General features: G+C 41.1%; 1 protein-coding gene across 1 annotated transcript in view; it reads right to left on the reverse strand.

The window, feature by feature from the left end:
- TMC1 (transmembrane channel like 1) overlaps nt 1-20,033 on the reverse strand; it is a 69,233-nt gene that overhangs the window by 43,974 nt on the left and 5,226 nt on the right. Inside the window, exons 4-6 of the mRNA XM_074994768.1 lie at nt 18,512-18,655; nt 9,071-9,161; nt 8,500-8,581 (exon numbers count right to left, since the gene is read on the reverse strand). Of these exons, the coding sequence (XP_074850869.1) occupies nt 8,500-8,581; nt 9,071-9,161; nt 18,512-18,655 (317 nt within the window). The remainder of the gene's footprint in view (nt 1-8,499; nt 8,582-9,070; nt 9,162-18,511; nt 18,656-20,033) is intronic.

A 20,033-nucleotide genomic window follows, 5' to 3' on the forward strand; every position in this document is an offset into this window, starting at 1 on the left:
GGAAGGTGCCATCCTCTGTGAGCAGGCAGAGGATGTGCTTCTTTGCCCCACCTCTTTTTCTTCAGGACATAGAAGAAATGGGAGCCACGATCCATCTCCCAAAGGAGGTGGATGTGAGATCTCAAAAAGGCACCCAGGGCCCGAAGGTTTTTGAGGGCCTGGAGCTCCTCCTGCTTCTCCTGGTGTGTGCCACAGAGGGATGGATCCCCAGGGGTGGTGGCCAGATGCCCCTCCAGCTCTAAGACCTCCCATTCCAGCAGCCTTATCACCACATCCCGCTGCTGGCTGGCCCCAGATATAGTCGCAGCAGAAGAGCCACATGTGCACCTTTCCCAGATCCTACCACCACCGCACCGAGGGAAAGGCATGCTGCTGCTCATGCCAGGCCAGCCAGAACTCCTGGAAGGACATCATGAAGCCCACATCCTCCAGCAGGCTGTTATTAAAGTGCCAATAGGCCAGCCCTGGCTTCCCAGAGGAGAAGGAAGCCTTCATAGCCACCAAATAGTGGTCTGAGAAAGGGGCTGGCCACATGCTGGAGGAGGGGACACATGAGAGATGGTGGCGAGAAATGTAAATACAGTCAAACAGGGAATGTGACACTCATTGGCCCACCACCCGAACAAAGGTGAACATGGTGTCCTCGTCTGGGTGGTGGCTGCGCCAGATGTCCACCACAGAGCGATGGTCAATTAGCTCATGGAGGATGCCTGTGGTGGCCCAGTTATGATCAATCCCCATGCAGACCCGGTCTTCAGGGTGCAGCTGAAGTTCCCGCTCAGGACCAGGCATTCGTGAGCATCTACGGTGTCACGGAAGGCTGACGCTCGCTGAAAGAAATGGGTCCTCTTGGTGCCAGAGGTCAGGGTATAGACGTTAACTAGATGTAGCGGGAGCCCCTCCACCTGGACCTGGAGGTACAGCAGGTGACCCAGCTTGATCTTGACACTCCCCAGCACCTTGGGCTGCAGGTTCAGGGAAAATAGGGTTGCCACTCTGGCCTGACAGGCCGAGAGGTGGCTAAAATCATCTCCCCGATCCAGACACGAGCTGGCTTCAGCAGCTGCAGCAGTGTGGGTCCCCTGAGAAAGGTGACCAAGTACCTCTGCTCCTGAAGGAAGGAGAGTACCAAAACCTATGGAGACCTGACCTGCAGCCCCTGGTGTTCAAAGTGGCAAAGACGATTGGCAGCATTTGGAGGGCTGGGAAGGCTCCTCACCAGAGGGAATGCCCATGGTCCCCATAGGGCCTCACAGCAGTCCATGACCAACCCCCAAATTAAGCAGGGCATCACGGAAGCCACGGGCCCACTGGTAGGCCATGGCATCCCTCCTCCCAGTATCTTTAGCCTCTTAGTCTCTCCAGCACTGAAGAGTGAGATTTACCTTATTCTTGGAGCCATGAATGTCCTCCAAGAAATGGTGCATCTCACCCTTCAGCGCATGGGGTGTCAGGGCCTCGGGGCCATGACCACCCTCAGGCCAGACACCTTTACAGGCCCCGCAGCTGATAGACACAGGTGGGCAGCGGCTCAGTCCCTGCCACAGGACAGGTGTGGGTGGCAGAGGGAGAACAGTCCCTGATCAAGCGGGAGGGGACTGGGTTTTCCCCCAGACTCCTCACGACAGCTCGGAAGGAGCAGGGGAGCCTCAACTTCCATGTGGGGACTCCCCCCATTCATGGCAGTGTCTATGATGAGTACGGCTCAGTAGGCTGTGCCCTGCCCTAGAGGCAGAGCAGAAAGGGGCACAACGAGCCTCTGAGGCATTACCTTAACCGCCCCAAAGCACAGGGCCCACGAGGTATTGCTTGGGACTTTATCACACCACATATACTCTTCTCCAACATTCATCCAGAACACTAGAATGTGCAGTAGTGGTGCTGCTAGTGTCATTATTGTGCAGAATACAGTGGTGTTTTTAGACTAAATCACTGATGGATTCTCACAACACCAGATGCAGAATACCTTGAAAACAAGGAGCACACACTTACTCACTACAAAAGGTTCTTCACAACAGGCTGATTAATCTATGCATCGGTAATATAAAAGTTATGGCAATGACAACAAGAGATTTTTTCATATTCCAGATTAGAAAACCAGTATATATTGTGCAAAAGATTACTAGTGTAAACAGGAGAGATTTAGGTAGGAAAGAACAGGTGACCAACAGGAGGTACATTGATCAAAGGGGCAGAGTATTCAGTTGAGTTCTGCCACTGACCGGCTGTGTAACTTTGACAAAGTTACTTCATTCCTTTCGTCTCTTTCTCCTCCCACCCTTTGTCTGCCTTGTCTGTAAGCATTATGGGGCAGGAATTGTGTCTCTGTGTGTTTGCACAGTGTCCAGCTGCTATTACTAATACTACTACTACAATTATCATCATCATCCTAAAATAATAGCAGTTTAGGGTCTGGTTCTGCATGCCCATGTGACAAAATATCCATTAAAATAAATAATTAAATGTATGATTAAATGAAGGTCCAAAGAGAATTGTATCCCCATGGGGGTCTGGTGTTACAGCTGCAGTAACTGAAAATGCTGGTCATGTGAACTTTTTATTTATTGCTAAAGTGGCTCTTGGGGGGTTGGGACATGTGAGCATTTATTGTACCTGATGATTTCATAAGCTGTTTAGTTACTATGTTACCTATTTTCTCTGCTAATGGCTCTCTTGGCACAACATCAGTTAAGATTAGCCTTGTTACTCCAGTTAATTAAAGAGTTGACCAGTAGTTATTCATTAAAGCTGTCAATAGCTAGGACTGAATTAGGGAGGGGACAATCGTCCAAGGCCCTTGTTTCAGGGGAATTGAAATGTTTATTCCAGTTTATGTAGATGCGGAGCCATTAAGGTAACATTTGCAACAGGCACTGCCTGTACATCACATTGACCATTGCACTTCCGATGAGGGGAAGCCTTATTCTTTCTAATGTTAGCTTTCCAGGTACTTCCAATAGTAGCGCCATTTAAGTAGAAAACTGTAACTTGACAAAGGGATAGGTTTTGCCTCTGACCTGTTCTCAACCCTTTGTGCCACAAAATAGCCAAAAATCTACTTTAACTGGCTCCACTCACTACAGGAAAATTCTCAGCTCCTTTGCATGTTCTCTATACCTCAGCACGTGGGTGCATAGCAGCAAACATGTGGATCAGCCCTAGGAGGAACTAAGTGTGGTTGATTCCCAGCTTGCATAAAGGACCATAAAATGCACACCAGCTGATTCCCAGATGTTGTAATGAACATCAGGATTGGACAAGCATGTGGTGACTCCAGGATTGGTAGACAGGCATAAAGGTATAACTAACTTCATGTCCCCTGTGCTAGATGGGAGACAGTAAGTTCTGAAAATCTGACTGAATCATTTCATCATTGCATTATATGGTTCACTTTGGTGATATTCTAGGTTTCAAATTTCAGCTTTGTTGTTTGGTATTGGTTAGTCATACACACTGTCCATGTGAACCTGCAGTTTAAAAGCAGTGCAGTGAGTACCGTAATGCTGCAGAACATCTTTCTCTTGGTTGACACGTTATGCTTGGTCTCTGTCCAAACTTCATTCTTTTGTAGAAATTTTGAGGGTCATTTTAAAGGTAACATTTATACTGTGCTAATCTGAATGTCAAGGCATCTTTAAGATCAGGAAAAGAGAAAAAAGCTCATTTCATGACAGGAGAGGAAACTGTACACAGACTTATTCAGTTAATTATCCTAGTCTATTTTTACATACTTGTCCTACTAATGAAACCTGAGGCAAACATGGGTTTTAATGGCAAAACAATTTGATCTGGTCCCATTTATTTACCAAATAGAGCTGAAGGATCCCTCACATGGGTTCTCAGAATGAATTCTATTCTGTTACCAGCCCTCTAAAAGAAACATTTGTCTCCAGGTGCTCAATTTGAATTAACTGCATTTATTCAATAGCTTCTTCTGTGTGCTAAATTATATGCCAGTGATTGCATCAACTGCTTTGTTCCCTGTTGCTCACAATGCTATGAGTTTCAAGTTATTATGTCCTTCCTTTTTGGTCTACTGCTGCCTCATCTAGAATTTCTTTGCAACCCAAAATACAGATCAGCTAAAACTCGCAGTTGACCATTTTCCAGGTCATTCCCACCTTGACATTGTCTATTGCATGTACCAAAGCCACCATCAGTAAAGCTATCTTGCACTGTAATTAGGGTTGAGCACTGCCTAGGCTCCCATTCAAATCCCTGTGATGTTAAGCCAAGTTTGTTTCAGGGGGGAATTGCTAGAGACTTAGCTCATTACTGGAAGGGCTCTCACCCTGGAAAATATAACACATACTTTATGATAAGAACATTCTCAAATTTTGCCACAAGAGGAATCACAAGTTCTTTACACTTTTATACACAATATCATCCCCATGCTCATATTCTCTTTTTTTTTTTTTTTGGTTTTTATTTTGTATGGTGTGATTTGAGAACACTTAAAGAATTAGCAGATTATATGCAAAGTACCAAAGCCAGCCTTTAAGCTGCATGCCAAAAGCACTTTTTCAGAGCTAATGTCAATATTGGGTAATAAAAACAGTTAAAGCTTATCACTGCATTATTAAGGTAAGGCACAGGGCCGCCAACAGAGGGAAGGTGCAAAGGGGATAGTTGCCCCCAAGCATCTATGAAATGCCATAGCAGCACTGCTCCAGCTTCCCAGAGCTTGGAAGGGGCCAGTGTGATAGTACAGGTGATGCTGACGGCTGACTGCCCTTAGCCCGCACCCCTTCTGCTCTTTGGTCCCACTCCTTCCATGCATGGAGCCGGCTCCCCACTCACCTTTTCCCAGGGCCCACAGCACCTGTTGGTGCCACTGGTGAGGCAACTAAGACTTAATCATAGAATCATAAAATCATAGAACACTAGTACTGGAAGGGACCTCGAGAGGCCATCGAGTCCAGCCCCCTGCCCCAATGGCAGGACCAAGTACTGTCTAAACCATCCCTGATAGACATCTATCTAACCTGTTCTTAAATATCTCCAGCGATGGAGATTCCACAACCTCCCTTGGCAATTTATTCCACTGTTTGACCACCCTGACAGTTAGGAAGTTTTTCCTAATGTCCAACTTAAACCTCCTTGGTGCAGTTTAAGCCCATTTCCTCTTGTTCTATCCTCAGAGGCCAAGAAGAACAAGTTTTCTCCCTCCTCCTTATGACACCCTTTTAGATACCTGAAAACTGCTATCATGTCTCCCCTCAATCTTCTCTTTTCCAAACTAAACAAGCCCAGTTCTTTCAGCCTTTCTTCATAGGTCACATTCTCTTGACCTTTAATCATTCTTGTCTCTCTTTTCTGGACCCTCTCTAATTTCTCCACATCTTTCTTGAACTGTGGTGCCCAGAACTGGACACAATACTCCAGCTGAGGCCTAACCAGCTCAGAGTAGAGCAGAAGAATGACTTCTCATGTCTTATTCACAACACACCTGTTAATGCATCCCAGAATCATGTCTGCTTTTTTTGCAACAGCATCACACTGTTGACTCATATTTAGCTTGTGGTCCACTATAACTCCAACATCCCTTTCTGCTGTTGTCATTTCTAGACAGTCTCTCCCCATTCTGTATGTGTGAAATTGATTGTTCCTTCCCAAGTGGAGCACTTTGCATTTGTCCTTATTAAACTTCATCCTGTTTACCTCAGACCATTTCTCCAATTTATCCAGATCATTTTGAATTATGACCCTATCCTCCAAAGCAGTTGCAACCCCTCCCAGCTTGGTATCATCTGCAAACTTAAAAAGCGTACTTTCTATGCCAATATCTAAATCGTGGATGATGATATTGAACAGAACTGGTCCGAACACAGACCCCTGCGGAACCCCACTTGTTATACTTTTCCAGCAGGATTGAGAACCATTAAGAACTACTCTCTGGGTATGGTTATCCAGCCAGTTATGTACCCACCTTATAGTAGCCTCATCTAAATTGTATTTGCCTAGGTTTTTTATAAGAATATTATGCGAGCCCATAACAAATGCTTTCCTAAAGTCTAGGTATACCACATCTACCACTTCTCCCCTATCCACAAGGCTCGTTATCCTATCAAAAAAAGCTATCAGATTAGTTTGACATGATTTGTTCTTTACAAATCCATGTTGGCTGTTTCCGCTCACCTTACCACCTTCCAAGTGCTTACAGATGATTTCTTTAATTACCTGCTCCATTATCTTTCCTGGCACTGAAGTTAAGATGACTGGCCTGAGTTTCCTTGGTTATTCTTATTCCCCTTTTTATAGATGGGCACTATATTTGCCCATTTTCAGTCTTCTGGAATCTCTCCGTTCTCCCATGATTTTCCGAAGAAGATAGATAAAGGCTCAGATACCTCCTCTATCAGTTCCTTGAGTATTCTAGGATGCATTTCATCAGCCCCTGGTGACTTGCAGGCATCTAATTTTCCTAAGTGATTTTTAACTTGTTCTTTTTTTATTTCAATTTCTAAACCTACCCCTTTCCCACTAGCATTCACTATGTTGGGCATTCCTTCATCAGACTTCTCAGTGAAGACTGAAACAAAGAAGTCATTAAGCATCTCTGCCATTTCCATTGTTACTGTTTCTCCCTCCTCACTGAGCAATGGCCCTACCCTGTCCCTGGTCTTCCTCTTGTTTATAATATATTTATTAAAAAGCCTTCTTGTTTCTCTTTATGCCTGTAGCTAGTTTGAGCTCATTTTGTGCCTTTGCCCTTCTAATCTTGCTCCTGCATTCTTGTGTTGTTTGCCTATATTCATCCTTTGTCATTTGTCCTTGTTTCCATTTTTTATACAATTCCTTTTTTATTTTGAGATCATGCAAGATCTCCTGGTTAAACCAAGGTGGTCTTTTGTCATATTTTCTATCTTTCCTATGCAGCGGGATAGCTTGCTTTTGGGCCCTTAATAATGTCCCTTTGAAAAACTGCCAACTCTCCTCAGCTGTTTTTCCCCTCAGTTTTGCTTCCCATGGGACCTTACCTACCAGCTGTCTGAGTTTATGAAAATCTGCCCTCCTGAAATCCATTATCTCTATTTTGCTGTTGTCCGTTCTAACCTTCCTTAGAATTGTGAACTCTGTGAATTCATGATCACTTTCACCCAAGCTGCCTTCCACTTTCAAGTTCTCTACCAATTCCTCCCTATTTGTTAAAATCAAATCTAGAACAGCTTCCCCCTGGTAGCTTTTTCAACCTTTTGGAATAAAAAATGGTGTCCAGTACAATCCAAGACTTTACTGGATAGTCTATGCCCTGCTGTATTAGTTTCCCTATATATATCTGGATAGTTGAAGTCCCCCATCACCAACAAATCCGGGGCCCTGCATGACTTTGTTAGTTGTTTAAAAAAAGCCTCATCCACCTCTTCCACCTGGGTAGGCAGCCTGTAGTAGACTCCTAGCAGGACATCACCCTTGTTTTTTACCCCTCTTAGTCTAACCCAGAGACTCATAACACGTCCATCTCCTACATCCATCTCCACAGATATATTTGATTATTAGCTATTAATATCTTTTCAAGCTAAGTAATTTTTAAAAACTCATTACAAAATGACCTTTAGAAGTATTTTAGATACACCTGTCTATTTCAGAATCTCCATTTGATGTATGGGGCTAGTGACCCAAGCAGAAAGAATCTCAGACCCAGAGTAGGTCTGAATGAAAATGCAATTCCCCTTTGACAGTAATGCACATTTTACAGTTGATGTAAAACTAAAATATAAATAAAACTTTGTTATTTTTGAAAAGTCGTGAAAGACAGAAGAGATTCCAGAAGACTGGAAAAGGGTAAATGTTGTGCCAATCAATAAAAGGGGAAATAAGAACAACCTCAGAAATTGCAGGCCAGTCAATTTAACTTCACTACCAGGAAAGATGATGGAGCAAATAATCAAGCAATCAGTTTGCAAACACCTAGAAGAGAATAATGTGATGGGTAACAGCGTGAATTTGTCAAGAATAAATCATGTCAAGCCAAAAATAGCTTTCTTTGACAGAGTAATAAGCCTTATCAATAGAAGAGATAGATATATCTTGACTTTCAGAAGGCTTTTGATACTGTCTCACATGACCTTCTCATAAGCAAAGTAGAGAAGTACAACCTAGATAAAGCTCCTATAATGTGGGTGAATAATAGCTTACAAAACTATTCCCAGAGGGTGGGTCACAGTTGAGCCGTAGCACATATCAAATGGGATCCCAGAGGGATCAGTTGTGCGTCCAATATCTTCATAAATTATTTTGACAGTGGCAGAGAGGGTACACTTGTGAAGTTTGCAGTGATACCAAGCTGTGAGGGATTGCAAGTGGGGTTGGAAGACAGGATTAAAGTTCAAAATGATCTGAACAAACTGGAGAAATTGTCTGAAGCAAACAGGGTGAAATTCAATAAGTACAAATGTATTCCACTTTTAAAAGCAGTGAGAATTTTCTTGGAATCGGGGATGTCTCTGGGGTACACCTGCTGCTAAGTGTTTTTTGTCATTTTCCACAAGTACTTACTTTCTATCTCTTTGATTTTCATTTCCCATGGTATGCAGGCTGTTTTAAAATTCTCAAAGTCACGCTGAAATTTCATCCATTTCTGTAAAGGATCACAAAGAAAAAGCAGCAGCATTCTCAGGATTCTCATATGCATTCTCACTCACTCCTCTGAGATCCAGCTTAGCACTGAGTTAATCATTTGTAACAAACACTTAATTTGCTAGTTTGCCTTTTTTTTTCTGTTTGTGGGATGTCTGAGCAGATTGTGAGGTTTCTTCACTATGATTTGAGCTGAAACTGTTTCAGATCATTTAATGTATTTTATTCCAAATCTGAAATTCGAACTGTACTATTTTGTTGTGGTTAGTCTGAATGGAAAACTGTAACTTTTATAATCAGGCTAGAGACGAATCAACAGGTTTCGGTTGAATCAACATGTATGGTTTCATCTACTTTGGGATAAAGGGGGACTAAAAGTGTCAAAAATGCAAGTGAAGAATGGGATGGTAATTATGCCGATATGGTGAGTGATAATCTATAATAATCTATTCCTTTGCCTTGTGTGAAATTGCTGAAATAAAGTCTTTACCTTTGTCATCATCACTTTGTATGCATAAAACTTTTTCCCTTTTCCTTTTCCAAGGGCGCCTTCAAATTTTTCTACAAAAAGTTGGGCTTCCCTGAGAAATAAGAACAAAGAGACATGCATGTCCTATTATAGAAAGACAGGAATTCCTTCTACTTAAGTCTTGAAAAACATGTCCTGTTCGTCCACATTGCATGATTAGCTATCCCGGTTCTCCTTATGTAAATTCTTTCATAACCAGCATTCTATCATCTGGGATTCTCAATTAGTCTCAAATAACCAGCACTTTAGCCATAAGTAAATTTTAGTTATGTTTTCCATAAGTACAGTACAGTGAAAGTGAATACAAATAAATACAACAAATACAGTATAAGTTTACAGTGTATGATGCTGCTGTGGTTGGCAAATAAAGTACTCTGCATACATTTGTTTTTTAATATCTAATCTTGTTTTTCTTTAGTGTTATGCATTGCTAGGTATACCTTTCTATTATCCAGGCTATTTGAATATTCAGCAACCTCCCTGTCCTGGGGCTGCCAGATATGAAAGAGTTTACTGTAATGCCCTTATAGTTTGTATTTCCCAGAAATTTTGTCATAGTGCAACCAGAAGAAAACACCTTGAGTCATCTAGTCTGAGCCAACTGCATTTTCACAATTGATCTTTACTTAATTTCTGCTAACGATTTCTTAAACATTCAAGAATAGGTAATTCTTGAATATCTGTAGTCTGGTGCCTCGTTCTGTAACCTAGTCTCTTCCCCAGCAGTATGTCCTTCTCTTCAGGCCATTGATCCTAATTTGTTCATCCACTGGAACTATTCTTCTTCATTTTAATTGTTACCATCAAGATTTTTATAGACTGTAATCATGGTTCCCTTGTGTCTGTTTTCTTCTAGACTACATATATTTCTCTCTCCTCAGTGCCTCCACATATGTCTTGTCTAACTATACAGTTTCTGAATCATTTTTTTCATAATTGTGGCTTCAATTGGCTCCAGAAGATTAGAGTTTTGACTGACAATATTATTAAAGTATTCCCTTGTGAGACAGAAAGGACATAAGAGTGAAAGGGGAGGAAAAGGGAGAGAGTTCCTTTAATACGTTTTCAAGATATTGTGTCATGTCAGCACTTTAAAATTATAATCAGGTGACAGCAGTCATTTTGCTCATCTTCTTCACCCCACATTTTATTCTCATTTTGTAAGTACAAACTCTGAGAAACCAGTGTATGAACTTTTATTGAGGAGAAGTGGCTGCTTTAACTGTTGAATGAGCAGGACTAAAATACTGTATAGAAGAAACCTGACTTCTTAAAATCCAATGTTTTCACAGTCATATCAAAAACAGTATATTGGGGGAGTTTTAGGAGATAGCATAAATACAGTGTGCCTGGCATAGTCTGATTAACTGCCTGTATGGGTATGTGGAAACTAGTGGGCAGTTGGAGAGCTGCTAGTTATTAGTCAGATGGTTCTTTTCCAAAAGCTATACAAACAGGTTAATTGCCTGAATCTCTCTGACTGGAGTTATGTCTTAGGCATAAATCTGCTGCCCACTGGCTTTATACACACCAACAAAAATGCTGCAATGTGTCAGAACATTGCAAAATCTGCAGGTGAGCTTTATGTAAGAAAAAGACTATAAACCAACCAGCATAAACCAGAGTTAATCTCTCTTATTCTCACGTAAAATACTGTAGGAATTTAATGACAAGCATTCAGCAACTAGCCCTGATCCTGCTAACGTTATTTGTTCAATTCAGAAGGAAGCATGTCACCTCATGACCTTCACTGTGGCACTACTTGATTTGTGGAGACTTTGTATCCAAGCACAAGCCCTACAGTGTGAAAGCTGAAGAAATCACTTACTTTATTGTACTGTTCCAGTCTTCAAAATTAAAAAACACATTTTTCAAAGTGCAACAAAAGGGTAGAAAGTCAGAAGAATAACAGTCAAACAGAAGTCTGACACCATGTCATTAATATGAAACAAATTCCTCCCTTGTATACATTAATTAATCATATATCCAAAACTGAGCCCGGAAAATCTCCAGAAATTCTCTTTTCTGTTACCAAATTATTATGACTTTAGCTAAGCCCAAACAATGAAACTGTTTTTCAGTGTCAAATTTTATAAAACCATGTATTTTTAGACTATTAATTCAACACTTCAGTTAAATCAAACAATGTAAACTGGTAATGTCTGATTGTAATGCAATGAATGTCACCCTGAATGGCTTTTACATGTTTTCCTCTGTATTAGAATACAGTATTATTCCCCTCTCTGGAGTCCTGGATTCTTTGGCAAGGATGGAGTTTTTTGTTTCTATCTGCAAGCTGGATGTAGATTTCTATAGCAAGCTACATTCTTTGTAGTGATGTAGTGATCCAGGTTTCCTGGACTACTGTTGGTGCATTCCCATGACTTTCCCCAGTGACATTGCCCTTCTCTTCCTTCTTTCACTTGGTACCCTCCACTCTTTACAGACTGTTAGGCTTGTCTTCCTCTCTGTATCTTTTTCAGCTGGCTGACTGGGCCCCTGGTGGTTCTTTGGGTGTGTTATGAAAAACCCTTAGCTGCATGATTATTTAATCTGTCAATACTTTTATGGGCTTAGCTTTATTAATCACATTGGGTCAAATTCATCATTTAGTCTAGTTATTATCCACTTACGTAGCTGATCTGTTTTAAGCAGAAAGGAGCCCTTCACTTTACCAACAACTGCATATTTCATATTGAACTATCTAAGCACCTTTGCACTCACCATTCCTATTAAGGAACCACTCTGACACCTCTCTTACACCAAATGAGGAAATGAGGAAATACAAATGTAGTACCCAGAGGTACTGAGACCTCATCTGGGGTGAGTGAAGTCTCTGCTCTACAGCCTTGGCTGAGAGCCAGCTGACCTTTACGTCATGTGGTAGAGTGCAGGGCTTTAGATCCTCTGCTTCCAGGTTCTATCCCTGGTGCAGGCAACCTGAGGGTCTAAAGCCCTGCACTCTACTGCATAAGCTAAAGGCCAGCTGGTTTTCAGCCGAGGCCATAGAGCAGAGACTTCACTCTCCCTAGATGAAGTCTCAGTACTTCTGAGTACTACACACACCACATGGTATTAGCTGGTAAATGGAAAAAACTCACCACTACTCAGCATCATGTGTCAAAACAAAAGCATTTTCTGTGTCAAAGTTACATGATGTTCTATGTACATGCCCTCATCTTGAGTGGGTGGTGCAGGTTCCAGTTATAGCTGGGCTTTAGAGAGCATTTTTGTACACTCGTTATAGCTTTAGGAAGATCCAGTAAATAGCATCCTCATGGGGGGAACCCTGCTGCATGAAAATATAGAGAGAAAGCATTCTGTGCTCTGCACCAGCCCAGCTATATCCAGGAATATTTGCATTCCTAACTTCAAGTTCCTATTTAATTGGTAGTTGAGTGCATTTCTCAATAACAATTTAATTCCATGAAAAAATTCCCACTGGAGTATTTAACAAAAGATATGACACAAATCTGTTGGTGGAGCAGAGCTTGAAAAGGGGCCTGTGGGTGATGAGGCAGAGAATGTGTGTAGTTGAATATAAGGAAGTTAATAAGAAAGACATAGGCCCCATGTGATGCTTCAGCTACTAAACAGCTATTGCAGAGTGCTTTCTCCCTGCGCCTGCTCATCCTTCCTCCCGCAGAGACTCTCAATGGCTTTGTACGGGGATACCCCAGTAAATTAAAATGAGTTACTTCTGATTTACTTGCCATGAGATCCTAGTGAGGACCTCAGTGGTTTGAATCTTAGAAGAAGAACAAAGGAAATTCCCTGCCACCACACACACACTCCCTCTTAAACTTCCTGTGTCCTGCATGGCTCTAAACATGCAACTATCAGGTTACGTTTGCCCAATTAATCTATTTCCCTGTCCTCTACCCATTTCTATGTGAAGCACATTGTTTCCTAGGCATATTTTGAACTGCTCTGAAAATAGGAACTTTATTTATTTGTACATCCCTGGAGAATCATAACAAGCCTCTTCACTTGATGAGAAGCACAGGAAAAGCAGTCCTCCCGTCGCAACAATTTATTAAATCCCAGCTGCATAGTTCTGAGATGCATCTTCAAAAAATCATTTGCTATATGCAAAGTGGGACAACCTCACACATAGGAGAAAGTCTCAAAAACAATACCAAAAGGTGAAAGTGAGCTTTGTAATCACTTCTATCCTGTTATAGGTAAATTAGCAATCGCACAAAAGAGGCCCTAAGTGTAGCCCTTTCTCTAACTGTAAGAGCATTTTTAGGTTCGGATAAAACTTATTAATCTAATTACCAACACAAGGAGCTAATAAATATTTCATAGGGCCAGGTAGTATTGCCCTTAAGTAGTCCAAGTAAATTATTAATCCTAGGTATGAGGTTGCAGCTTCCAAAGTGCTAGGTATACTGCATGTAGGGCAGTTCAGCGTTTACAAAGTAGAGGATGTATTACAGCACTTAGAGGTTGCTGCCGGTGAACAGGATTCAAATGGGTAGCTCACGTTTTTCAGTAACAGTTCAGGAAGGTTTCAGTCACCAACATGTAAAAAGGCATTAAAAAGAAATGTCCTATTAATATTGATCACTTTGGACTTCTCCAAGTCAGCCTTAAAAAGACGGACTAAAAGTTGACAGCGACACAATGGTTGCCAGGTGGCAGCTCACTGGGAAGTGGCTCAACAGTAAAACAGACAAATGAAAATGCCATTTAATTTGAGTTTGGTGGCTGCCAATAAGATCAGACCAATAGAATCAAAGTACTGATACAGGGAGGGTACGAAGCTAATAGAAGCGAATCTTTTCCTTCATCATCCCACTGAGAAGCTTGTGATAGTTGGTTTGTTTTTTTTTTGTTTTTATTTTTGTTTGTCATGTTGCATTTGCAGAATATTCTGGCACAATAACTCTATTGTATGACTATTGTATTGATTGGAAGGTAAAACAACTGGAGAAGAAAGATGCCGTTTAAATGCCCCCTGCCTACGACTTCCTCTCTTATTTAGAAATCATCCACTGAAAAAATGCTCATGGGGCAGTACTGCACTGGAGTTGGTCAGAATGCTACCACTGATTTCAGTGCAACAGGGTGTGACTGTTGATTCCAGTATCAGCCACTGGGATCTCCTTCCCCTGTTGTGGGATACTGGTAATAGCTTCTGGATTCTTTCCCTTCTCCTTTTAATTTGAGGTCCTCCCAAGTATCCCTTGTTCACTGTCACCATTCCTATAGCTGCTCCCAAGTTATCTGAAGATTCTCCTTGCAGTCCATATTTCTTTGAAGATACTTTGTGAATGGTACAGGTTTGATCTATATCTGCTATTTCCTTCATATTCCATTGTTATTCATTTATTTGTAGTTCTAAGGCGACCATATCTCCCTGTCCCAAATGCTGGGAAGCTGGTGTCTGCCCCTCAGCCCCGGGGAAGCAGCAGCAGCCGCGGGTGCTCCCAGCCCCACCTCCAGCCTCTGAGGATCTAAGAGGACAATTCATCCCTTTTGAAAAATAAGTCGGGACGCCTTTTTGGTGCACCAAATACAGGACCATCCCACCTAACGTGGGACAGATGGTCATCCTAGTAGTTCACTTCTTTGGGTAGCTTTCACATGGAATGAAAACTTTCAACATGGGAGAAGTATAGTTGTAAGGCACATTGTTGTATAATTGCAGGATAATTTATGTAGGTATAAATATATAGTTCACATACATTTTCAGAACAAAACTAAAGACCAAAAAAAAATACAACAAAATTCTTTCAATGTGATCTCTTTTTCTAGTCAGTGTGATGCTTGTCTATTACTATGTCTTTGTCATGGAAGTTTAACCAAAACTTCTGAGTTAATAAGTTTTTCCCTAGGAAAAACTGAAGCAAAGGAAACAGGTAGAATAGTGAGACAGCCTCCAATGAAATCTTATTTGGTTGAGATTCGAGAAAGCATAATGGAATAACTTGCCTCCTTCTAACTATAGAGTACTGGAGTACCCAGCCTCTTCCTCCAGGTACTAACTATTTCATAAGAATTGCACCAATCTGCTCCAGTTGTCAGAGAGTACAGCTGGTCATAGAATAACCAGGAGAAGGATGGAGCAAATACATTAATAAAAATTAAAATTGAAGACCAGCATTCTCAAGCTTGAGTTGTTAAAATCAGTGTAAGCTCCCAATGTGACTAAATAGCCTAAGTTCCATTTTTCGAAAATTACTTTTGGCACTTGGGGCCAGATTCCATAAAGAGAGGAAGGAAAGATCTTTAAAATCACCAAGCTTGTTTGCAGTAGGTATTGTGCCAGTACATGTGTCCCTGTCATGGGTAAACAAGGAAATCTACTTACAATGGGGAGGGAACAAGAGGTTGGTTGGGCAGAATACTTTCAGGAACTTCTAAACAAGCCACCACCAGAAGAAGAAGCCAATATTCTAGAAGGAGAAACAGACCTTAACATAAATACCGCTCCATCAAACATGGAAGAAACTGTCATGGCAATAAGCAAAGAATGGAAAAGCTACAGGACGCAACAACCTCAGTGCTGAATTGCTCAAGGCAGCCCTAGAACATGCAGCCACTACTCTCCAACAACTCTTTACGGCAATATGAGAAGGGAAGTAGGTGCTAGAGGAAAGGGCGAATGGAATTATTGTTAAAATATCCAAGCAAGGAACACTCGATGACTGTACCAACTGACATGGCATTGCTTTCCTCTCTGCCAAGCAAGATCCTTGCTAAGATCATTATTCTGTGGATCTCAGATGCTGTTGACAAATCACTGAGGAAAGAACAAGCTGGCTTTCACAAAGGAAGTGGGTGTGTGGTTCGAATTTTTGCATAACATCATGAGCAATTCACTGAATGGAAGAGGCCATCATTCGTTAACTTTATTGATTTTTGAAAAAGCCTTCAACAGCATTCATAGGGATAGTTGGTGTATTTTGAGAGTGTATGGAATATCACAACAAGTAGTACAGCTCGAGAGATTTTATAACAATTTAACTTGGGAAACAGTGATCTGTGCTTCAAAATTAAGACTGGAGTAAGGGCACGGATGCATCATGTCTCCAATGCTCTTAACTTAGTCTTAGACTGGGTTATGCACCCTCCAACAGAATGAGCCAAGAGGCATCAGATGGTCCATCTTCTCCACACTAGAGGACCTTGATTTTTCTGATGACCTCCTGTTGCTCTCCTATACTCTTCGTCATATGCAACAGAAGACAAATCAACTCTGCACCTTTGGAAAACAGGTCAGATTAAGAGTGATCCAGAAGACAGAAGTCATTACCCTAAACACTGGGGCATCGGCATCATTCAAGATTGATGGCCATGACCTACCTGCTACACAGAGCTTTACATACTTGAGTAGTATCATCAGACAAGATGGACCATCAGAAGCGATATTCAGAGCAAACTCGGTAAAGCCAGAAATGTCTTCATGAGTCTGAATGCTGTGTGGTACAGCATCCATACCACAATACAGCATCCACACCAAACTGAAGTTTTTCAGAGCTATGTTTTATCAACGTTATTATATGGATCTGAATGCTGGTGGATTACAGAGTATGACCTTGATAAATTGTTAAACTTTCAAACCTGAAGCCTTCAGAGGATCCTCCATATTTTTTGGCCCAGAATAATTTCAAATCAGGACCTACTTTCAGGGGCAAGCAAGATGACATGGCCACCATAATTATGAAAAGATGCTGGAGATGGATTGGGCACATGCTCAGGAAAGATGGAAGCTCCATCACAAAGACCGCTGTGCACTGGACTCCTGAAGGGAAGCAGAAACAAGGATGACTCAAGACAACATGGTGCCAAAGTGTTGAAGCAGAAATGAAGAGCATAAATCACACTCGGGGCACTATTGAGAGGCTGGCCATTGACAGAAGTGGAAGACCTTTTTATCTGCCCTACCTGCCAGTAGGCATAAAGAACAAAAATGATGATGTGCATTCACTATTGAATTGACTTCTGTGAAATCAACCCACTTTTGTAAACTAAATATGAATTTAGAAGCTGAACTTAAAGCAGCAGTGTTTGAAACTGTGGCCTAGTTATTAACTTTTAGGTTCTAGTTTCATTTTGTTTGGTTTTCTGCTGAGCTGAGATATGAATCTCTATACATGATGGTGACTATATAAATTTAGATTTAACTACTTTTTGGAATGTATTTGATGCTCCTATATGGTAACAAATATGATTCATTGGCTTACAAAAATAGATTTTTGTATAAAGAACTGATCTCAAGAACTGTCATTTCTACCTAGATTGCTGATATTTTTAGGGTCAGCTATTAAAATGCTCCTAAGCCTACTTCAAAGACAGCTGTGTGTTTAACACAGCACAAAAAAAACTATTATTTTGAAAAGACACCAAAGCGCACATTGATATGTACTTGTGCAGTCACGAGACCCTGATGTGAGAAAATAAAGTTTAATATGTTTCTACACTCCGAATCAGGATAGCAAAAGTATAGTTTAACTAATCTAAATTTACAAGTTATTTTAACTAAGTTATTTTAATTAATTTGCATATAATTAAAAATTTTAAATTAACGTAAATATATTGTTTTAAAATTTGGCATCTTAATATCAAAAGACGTGAGAAAATTACCTGGAGTGGGCTTTTAAAAACTGCTCAGTGATTATCTAAATTGAAAATCCCTGAACCAGAATACCAAAACACAACCATAAAACACAAAGAAACTGAAAATGAGACAACTTCAACAGACACCAGATAGCATATCCACCTACACTAAAATTTTGAAGAGTAAAGGGACTTTGAAGTTACCCCGGCACTTTGAAGTACCAGCAGGTGCACCACAGCTAGATGCATGACGGTACTTCGAAGTTTAAAACTTCGAAGTTGCCACTGGTGGGGGGAGGGGGAGGGGGGGAATTTGCTTGATGAAATGCTGCGTATGCACAGCAGCACTTCATTAGTAAACTCCCCAAACCCTTATTGCCATCCTTCCTTTCAAGGAAAGTGGTAGTGTAGACAAGCCCATAATGAGAGCCTTTTAGTGTTAATGCTGGAAGGGTAAACTGAACTTTAAAGTGAAAAAAAAATTAAAAGACTGTAACTATGTGAGAATTCTATAGTCTAGAGTATTCTCTATAACCTTGATTTTTCTTATATGTATCTGTTTTCTGAATTCATAAATGATTAGAGTTAACTTCATCATAGTTTGACCCCCTATCTAAGGAGGTTAAGGAGCAGTGACATTAAATACCACCTGAGTCCCAAGGATGGACTTTTAGAGGGGAAAAAAGTTAAAATTAAGAAGTGCCTGATCTGTGGGGCTGCTTAGAGTTCAACAGATATGGAAATAAAGGTAAAACATGAGGAAAAACTATAAAAAGAGAGTGTACACAACAGACACCACAGTGACAGTGTTATTCATTTTGAATCTGACCATACTTCAGGATGTCTAGTTTCTTTTTCATCTTCCAGGGCTTGTTTCGTAATGTGGCAATTAGTTTCTTTTTCTCTTCTACCTCTTCCTTCAGCTTGGCCAATTCCTCCTCTGTAATTGGCTCCTCTTCTGAGTCATTGGAGTCAGAGCTTCAAACAAAAATGGAGGGATAGATACAGTCAGTTGAAAAACATGAGGGTTATAGAAGGTTTCACTCAGGCAGATAATTGGTACTAACTCCTTAACTTGAAATACTAGATGATACTCTAGGTCTGTGTCTTGCAACTGTAACTCTGAACTTGAATTTCCGTAACCCTGAACCTGAAATGAAGTATTTGGAGCTTGAAGTACTGAAACTGAGCTGGACTAAGACAGAGACAGAGATGTAGGACCTGATCCAAATCCATTGAAGCCAATGGGAATTTTTCCTTTGACTTCAATAGGCAGTGGATCAGGCCTTTAGAGAGCAAGGGAGCTGCCCCTCATGGGTAATCCAATCTGCTAGGTTTAAAGGTTCATGTAAGGAAACCTAATCTGGCACATCTCATAGTCCTTTATAAAGGGGTGCTTAAACCAGGGGAGGGGAGGGGAGCTTGCAAACCACCCTTTTGAGACAGCCATTTCTTCCCCCAGTTATTTTTTAGTTTATGATTAACACAGAATTCCCTCTGAAGCCCTGGGGAGTGAACTGTGGCCAGGAGCTGCAAACCCTGCTGAACAGTACAATGTTCACTCTCGCCCATGAAGGCTTGCCTCTGTGGGCTTGTTTGGACTAGTAAAAGCAATAACATCACTCTCTCATCCCCTGACACCTAAGCAGAGCTAGTCGTAATCTGGCTTTTAAATTGCAATAATGACCACCATCTGTCCTATTAATGCAGAAAAGCAGAGCAAATAACTCTGTAAATTATGCATGTTTTATACAAGCTGAGGGGCTAGAACCAGAATCTCAGATCTCTACTCCTTTGAATTTGGGAGGAAGGAGTGTTGTGTTCTAATTTCTGCCTCACTGCATGGCTTTGGTTCCAAAGGGGCTTATTTTGGGAGTCCAGTTTATATGTGGCCAAAATCTTATTACCCCATAATGGTATGGAAAGTTTTCATGAGAAATTGATTTTGCAACTCTCACAAAATCAGCTATTTTTACATGACTTCTGCTTTAGAGGAAAAACATTGTGAGATTTCAGCAATGTCCAACCCCAAATCTACTCCAGCATAAAACTTAATTTAAACTCCAGCATAAATCTAATAAATATGTAAACATCTTTTCAGCAGCCCATCTCCAATTATACATGAAGGCAGATACATATTACAGTCAAGATAAGCTAAGCTGACTCCATGCTGTTAGTGGGTAGCTCAGAATGTACTGGATATGGGACTGTGTTCGGTAATATTCCCTCAATATTGAACTGAATAACATGGCTAAAGATAGTTGTGACAGATATGGCAATTTTCTGAGCTATCGTTGAAAGACCCTTTGGTATTAAGCTTACATATTACTTTGGATCACAATTTTTTTAAGCAGGA

This window comes from Carettochelys insculpta, chromosome 5 (assembly GCF_033958435.1).
Source record: "Carettochelys insculpta isolate YL-2023 chromosome 5, ASM3395843v1, whole genome shotgun sequence".
In the NCBI taxonomy this organism is placed as follows: domain Eukaryota; kingdom Metazoa; phylum Chordata; order Testudines; family Carettochelyidae; genus Carettochelys; species Carettochelys insculpta.